The sequence below is a fragment of the Arachis ipaensis genome, chromosome B08 (genome assembly GCF_000816755.2).
Source record: "Arachis ipaensis cultivar K30076 chromosome B08, Araip1.1, whole genome shotgun sequence".
NCBI lineage: Eukaryota > Viridiplantae > Streptophyta > Magnoliopsida > Fabales > Fabaceae > Arachis > Arachis ipaensis.
Window position 1 is genome coordinate 68206237 of NC_029792.2, and position 7453 is coordinate 68213689.

A 7453-nucleotide genomic window follows, 5' to 3' on the forward strand; every position below is an offset into this window, starting at 1 on the left:
ATTCATAGAGGGACTCTCCTTTCTTCTGTCTGAAGGTTTGGATTTCCACTCTAAGCTTGCTCATCTTTTGAGGTGGAAAGAACTTGGCCAGAAAAGCACTGACCAGCTTATCCCAAGAGTTCAGGCTTTCCTTAGGTTGTGAATCCAACCATGTTCTAGCTCTGTCTCTTATAGCAAAAGGGAAAAGCATAAGCATGTAGACCTCGGGATCAACTCCATTGGTCTTGACAGTGTCACATATTTGCAAGAATTCAGCCAAAAACTGATGAGGATCTTCCATTGGAAGTCCATGGAACTTGCAATTCTGCTGTATTAGAGAAACTAATTGAGGCTTAAGCTCAAAGTTGTTTGCTCCAATTGCAGGAATTGAGATGCTTCTTCCATAGAAGTTGGAAGAAGGTGCAATAATGTCACCAAGCATCTTTTTTACATCTCCACCATTGTTATTAGGTTCGGCCATGTCTCCTTCTTTTTCAAAAATTTCTGTCAGGTCCTCTCCAGAGAGTTGTGCCTTCGCTTCCCTTAGTTTCCTCTTAAGAGTCCTTTCAGGTTCAGGATTAGCTTCAATAAGAATGTCTTTATCCTTGTTCCTGCTCATATAAAAAAGAAGAGAACAAAAAAAAAGCAGGAATCCTCTATGTCACAGTATAGAGATTCCTTTATGTGAGTAGTAGAAGAGAAGAATAGAAGAAGGAGAAGAGAAAAATTTGAATTTAAATTAAAATAAAAGAAAAATATTTTTTTTTAAAAAAATAGTTAGAATTCGAAAATTAAAAAGAGAAATAAAATTAAATTAAAATTTAAAATAATTAGTTAATTAAAAAGAATTTTGAAAAAGTGTTAGTGATTTTCGAAAATTGGAGAGAGAGAAATAGTTAGGTGGTTTTGAAAAAGATATGATTGAAATAGAAAACTTTTAAAATCAAATAAAAAGTTAAGTAGTTAATTGAAAAAGATTTGAAAATCAATTTTGAAAAGATAACACTACTAGAAAACTAGTTATTATAGACGGATATTTCCGACAGATTTTATCCCACGGAAATACAGACAGAATTTCAGAGGGATTTTTTTCAGAAAATAAAAAAAATGAATTAGCATAAATTACAGACGGAAAATAAAATCCATCGATAATTCTGCGGTAAAATTAATTTTTTTTTGTGGAAAATAGTTACAGACAGAAAATCTGTCAGTAATTCAATAGACAAAACGCTGCATTTTATTAAATTATTACAGACAAAAAATCTGTCTGTAATTTAAAATTTCCCGTCAGAAATATTAAATTAACCCTAATTTTATCCCTACCCTCTCGATCCATTCACGGTTCACACTCCACACAAATCAAATGAGTCTGTCCGTCACCAAGATGCTTCTTCTCTCCGTCGCACCAGCTCCTTCCGCCGTTGTCGCCGCCACTCGCGTCGCAGGATCTCTCTCTGTCATCCCTTGCGTTGCACGGGCTCCCTCCACCGCCGCTCTCGTCGCGTCTGCAGCGATTCGTGAAACTCATCTCAACTCGGTGGAAACTCGGTGGTTATTGTTGAATGGCGAAGCTTGAAGCGAAGCTTGAAGCGAAGCTTGGAATGATAGTTGACTCCGTTGGTAATTTCTTCTCTGGCAAAGACCAGCTTCTCCACTAACCGAATCAAATCGAATCAAACACTTTATATATAGGGTTGCATAGATCTTCAATCTTTTGATCTATTTGCACTCCACTAACCAGGTTAGCCCTAACTCCATCCCTTGTTTCTCTCACTAATTTTTCATTCCAAACGTGTTATTGTGCAGTGTCTTGCTCTGGTCTCAAAATTTGGTTTGAAACAGTGCCGATTAATGGTTAATTGCTATCAATTTTGTATAGTTAAACATATCTCGAGAAAAACCGTCTAATTTGCTAGATATGAGAAGTTAAAGAGGGCCAAATATAATTGGAATGCTTAGAAAAAGTAGTTCTTATTTTTTTAAGACTCTTAGGGTTTTCTAAATTCAGCATTGTGAAATCGTGATCCTTTGATTCTGCCATTACTGTTATGCTGGGCGAGCTAGTTAATTCATATATAAATTCGATTCACAATATTTAGATATTTTGTTCAGCTTCTGGAAACGAAAGCCTATATAAGGAACCAGCTCCAGATTGCTATAGCATGTTTATATTCATTCTAGTTTAGCAGCAGTATAGTAGTGACGTGAACTTCTGCTAGTGAAACTGTAAACACTGAATGAAGAATGATCAAACTCTTCAGATTGAACTTATTATATTTAGATGCAATGAATTTGAATTATTATATTCTTTGGTTTGTTTAGAAGGGTTTCCTAACAACTTAAAGAGCCCTAATCCTACTTTCTAGTTGTAATGATGCTTTCTTTCACGCAGATTTGAAGAGCCCAAATTTTTTAAAAGATATTTATCCAATTAGTGGGTAGAAGAGAAGATTGGTGGTCGAATACCTGCATCCACTGTTGCTTCTGTTTCCATTAAACTTTTTGTTCCTCTATTGATACAGAACTTCCCAATTCTGCTTCAAATTTAAGTGATCAATTAATCGATCCTCTATTTTCATTTTTTTTCACCCTCTAGGTTGGAATTGAAATTTAGAGAAAAGCAGCATTGCCGTTGAGGGACGCAAAAAGCGGCAATGCGAACAAGATGAAGGCTTTATGCGGCAAGGAAGCTTTGGTGAAGCTTCTGCGATGGCATTTTGGTGAAGCTTCTGTGCTGTTCTCTCAGGTTCATTTTTGCAAAAATCTCTCCTTTTTTCTTATTTTTTGGTTTCCGTTACTGTTTGGTTGCTGAGAATCATAGGAAATTGAATTCTGCATTTTTTTATAGGTCTCGCTTTTCAGTTTGATTGGTTAAATTAGCTTGACACTTTTCTTTTAATAATGTTTTGGTTGCAAATATAGAAAGAAGAAAGTAAAGAACATGAAGCAAGTTTTATATCAGTGTCCTACTCTGATAAATGGTTTGGATATGAAAGAAAAGAAATTAAAAAAGGATCTGAAATCATGAACTCATGTTCTTTGAATTTGGTAAATGGATAAGTTGGGATTTTCATTTTTTGATGGAATGCCAATTACCTTCCCACCCCCTCTTTTGGTGTAGGAAGAGATTGTTTTTGTCTTATGCCTACTGGAGGAGGCAAGTCGATGTGTTATCAGATTCCTGCACTGGTCAAAATAGGAATTTTGCTTGTTGTTTGTCCTTTAATAGGTGAATCATGTTCATATTTCCTAATATATACAGTTGTGCATCTTATTTGAAGTTTTTGAGTGACAGAATTATCCCAGCTCTAGTGAACGCTTTACATAAGGTATTCTGTATACAAGTTTATCTGTTCTTAGATGCATCTATATGGAATTCATTAGGTTTTTACAGCATGAGTAAGTTGTTATTATGATCTGAACCCTTAGGGGGTTGTTGATCAGTCTCTAAATATCATATAAGCTAAGGTGTTCCTTTGTGTGTGCAGTATGGACGTTTTTGTTAGTTTAGGAGCCCTAGTCTAGGCATGGATTTGATAACCAAGCTTAATATAGGTTATATTGGATGGATTTTGCCTGGCCAGGCTCTACAACGGCATTTATGGTGCTGAAGTTCTCCCTCTTCTGTTTGCTTGCAGGAACCAGATACAGAAATTTGTGCAAGCATGTTGGATTCATTGAATGAATGCTTACAGGTTAGTATCATTAGATGATAAATATTATACAAAATTAGGGGGTGTTACACTCGAAGTTTGATACTTAACATTCTAGTTGGAAATAAAATCTAGCTTCGCATATATTAGGTAACATCATAAGTGATGCTAATAAAGCCAAAACTAAAAGGTTTTTTTTATTTCATGTTTCATAATTGATCTAGAATTCTAGATTAGGATATATTTGTTGAATTGGTTATTAATCTGTTCAACCATTGCCCCTCATTTCCACGTGATAGCAAGTCTGCTCCACTTTGTAATTGTTGTGGTTTTTGTAGTCTTGTTTTTAAAAATAATCATATATTATTATGCAAGAATTTTCACTCCACTTCACTATTAAGGTCTATTGCTTGCTTCCTTTTGAAGACCATTTTTGTTGTCACTTATTTATTTTATAATCAAATTATTACAAGGAAAGAGTAATTCCTGTGTAGCCTCAATCCAGTATGTGTTCTGATCTTTTTGTATACTTCAGATTTCTGGGATGCTTTTGGATGAAAGACAAGTTAGGTCCATTGTTGACGAGATGAAACAAGTGATCACAGCTAGTTCAAGTAGGAAAAGAGAGAGGGCAGAGAGGACCAAAGCTGAAGATTTTGATGCTGAAGAGAGTGAGCTGATTAAAGAGGAAAATGAACAAGAGGAAGAAGTTTTTGATCAAGTTACTTGTTTAAATTCGTTTTTAAAAAATCTGAGTTATGTTGATTGCTGGGCTACTGTCTTTGTATTATGTTTGTACAGATCAATTCTTTGGTCATCCTTTCAAAACATTTATGTGTCCCAGGTGGGAGAGATATTAGGAACTTTGATCAAAACCTTCAAAGCCTCCTTCTTAACTTTCTTCAATGAACTGTCATCATATTTGACACCTATGTGGGTATGTTCCTCCCAGAAGCTGTCACTTCTCTTCTCTAATTAGTTTTTCTGTTGATATTAACTGCATTTTTATTATTGAGATGGTCATTTAGCATTTTGATTTGGGTACTAGATCATACTTGAAGTATATGTAACTGTTTATACTTTTCTATTTTCTAAGTTTTAGCTGCACTGAATTGTAGTGATGGCTCTAAAATGTAGGATCTGTGTGATAAGCTGCATAAATATTCGATCTTAATGAATCTGAGATATTTACAGTTTGAGGCTACTGCTTCATCACCAGTCTGCAGTTGATGCTGATCAATTGGAAGGGTCTGTGACATCTCTATCAAATTTGGATGATTCTGATTCTTCTAAATATCTAGTTCGGAAGAAGGTTCAAGAATCCTTGGAAAACTGCACAAAATATTTCCAAAAAAGATAGTGGCAATGAAACTGCACAAAATATTAAAGGTCTTGGATTAAACCATATTTATAAAAGGGTAACAAATAAGAGAACTACTGCATTCTTCTTTGTTCAATGACCCTTTCTTCATAAACTAATGGTAAGACCATATTATGCTTCTTTTGTTTAGATCATTTATGCATGTATGCAATTTTTTATTTCAGTTCTGCAATGCTCTATTGTGCCTTTTACAGTTCTGCTTTTGAGGTAACTATAATTACCAGTTCATGAAATATTCGATCATCATTTAATCATTTATTTTGAATATTACAATAAATCTGTGCTTTTAGTTGTTATTACTCTTTTCCAATTGATTTTAAGAAATCAAAGTTTTACGGATTCGACAAGAAAGGGAACCGGTGGAAGGAGAGAACCGCAGGTACCGTCAAGTTTCCAAAGAACAAGGTTGCTTATTCTCTGATTCTTCAGTTCGTAAGTCAGTGAAATTCACTTGTGTATATTTCAGCATGAAGTGTTTGCATTTGGGAATATGTTTACAAGTCTGTGACCATGACTGTAGGATCTTGCCATGGCATTGCTATTTGTAATAGGATATGTAGGCATCATATTTGAGGAATCTCTAGCTTTCAACAAAAGTGGAGTAGGACTTTTGATGGCTGTAAGCTTGTGGACTATAAGAAGTATTGGGGTAAATATTGATCACTTAGCTTTTTTTACTTTTGAAATTATCAGTGAATTCCTTATGCATCTGTTCCTTGTTGTGCTTCCGAGATTTAGGTAGCTCATACAAGCTTTTGTTTTGCAATGAATAGGACAGAGACACTCAATACACATTGACCTGAAGTTGATGTACCTATTCAAATTAGTTCATGTATCCTTCCTCTTGATTTGATTTTCCACTGCTGTTTGCTTTATCTTTTATGGAATGTCTATACTGTACAGGCTCCATCAATTGGTGTAGCTGTTTCTGAGCTAAGGCTTGCGTCTGCGGAAGTCAGTGAAATAGTGTTTTTCTTGCTTGGAGCTATGACTATTGTGGAAATAGTTGATGCTCATCAAGGATTTAAGCTAGTTACTGACAGTATAACAACTCGAAAGCCACGAATTCTCCTTTGGGTGGTAAATTCAATTGCTTTATCTCTAATATATTTTTGGCCATTCTAAAGATTTCTCGGAAGATACCCTGCAAATTGAGACTTTTGAGATTTGATTAAATTAGTTAAAATTTTCATTCTATGGTCAAATATGTTATTATCATCCAGGTTGAACATCAATGAAAGGAGTTTTTCAACAATATTTCAATTCAAACACCCCCTTCCCCCCCCCCCCCCAAATACCCACCACCTCTCTCTCGTCTCTCTTCCAACCAAAATATTCTAAATCTTCAGTGAATTATTTTAATGAATATTTAGAAATAAATATAAATGATAGTTGGACTGCTAATTATCCAAGAGAGTGTGCTTATAGGCCTTTATGTTGGATTCAGAGTATGAAGCTCATGTTTTAGATTTTGGGACTGCTAAGTTTTTCAAGCCTGGTTCATATATATAGTTGGACAACATTTGCTGGTACTTTTGGCTATGCTGCTCCAGGTTACACCTTTTCCCTTATAACTTTGAAATGATAGTGATCACATCATTTTTCACTTGTTTTGTTGATTTAGTTTATATTTTATTTTTCTCTATTAAGATAATAAGATCTTTATATGGTAAATCTTTAAAATGGATTAAGCTTATGCAATATCTACTGTCTATTCTATATCAATGCTCTACACAGTGGAATAAAACTTGATTGTGCTTGTTCATATTGCATCAAATCAATAATTTTTAAATATATTGCCTTTTTCATTAGGACATTATGCGTGACTGAAACTTAATGCTCTATGATCACTGATGGAAATGCAACATCATTTTCAGCTATCAAGATGAGGATGGAGAAGGATATTGATGAAGTTGGAAAGATTGCACATGGTGTCAAAACAAAAATAGAAGCTATAAACAGAGATGTAATGAGACAAAGATAATGACTTGATGTTTTAGTAGATTTTAGTCCTGAAATTTCAAACATGAGGAATTTTTTATATGGTCTTGTTATTTGCATAACTTAGTATAGTTGAACAATGCATTGAGTTTATGTTTTGAATTATAGTTGATGTATCAACACACTTTGATGTATGGTTGTTACTTATTATTATAGTTGATGATCAACACATTTTGTTTATGTATTGAATTATATTGACTTGCTTGTTTATAGTACTTTTCTTTTAGTTTGATAATATGATGAATTTGTTTATTTTTTGAAATATTATAAATATTCAAATACAAATTAGATAAAAATTTATATTAAATTTATATTTATTTTGTATGAAAACAAGCTTATTTTGTAATTAGAAAAATAAAAAAAATTCTATTTTACCTTAATGACGGATTTACAGACGGATTTTCTGTCTGTAATCAGAGTGTGAGATGATTTTTCAAAG

At 33.9% G+C, this 7453-nt stretch overlaps 1 protein-coding gene and 1 long non-coding RNA gene across 2 annotated transcripts; both read left to right on the top strand.

Annotated features, from left to right (window-relative positions):
- LOC110265317 lies at window positions 1542-5143 on the top strand. The gene is made up of 7 exons (XM_021108259.1): window positions 1542-1599; window positions 2092-2159; window positions 2594-2725; window positions 3618-3674; window positions 4168-4353; window positions 4477-4565; window positions 4827-5143. The coding sequence occupies exons 1-7, from the start codon at window positions 1542-1544 to the stop codon at window positions 4990-4992; spliced, it is 756 nt and encodes a 251-aa protein (XP_020963918.1). The 3' UTR covers window positions 4993-5143.
- LOC107611966 lies at window positions 6399-7191 on the top strand. The gene is made up of 2 exons (XR_001613547.2): window positions 6399-6566; window positions 6891-7191. It is a non-coding gene; the product is annotated as an uncharacterized LOC107611966 (long non-coding RNA).

Bases quoted from the DNA above. Each gene is read 5' to 3' on its own strand.
- LOC110265317 (XM_021108259.1), top strand. From the start codon at position 1,542: ATGGCGAAGCTTGAAGCGAAGCTTGAAGCGAAGCTTGGAATGATAGTT. The intron at 2,726-3,617 runs GTTCATTTTTGC...GTTTGCTTGCAG, and splicing joins CTTCTGTGCTGTTCTCTCAG to GAACCAGATACAGAAATTTG. The intron at 4,566-4,826 runs GTGGGTATGTTC...AGATATTTACAG, and splicing joins TCATCATATTTGACACCTAT to TTTGAGGCTACTGCTTCATC.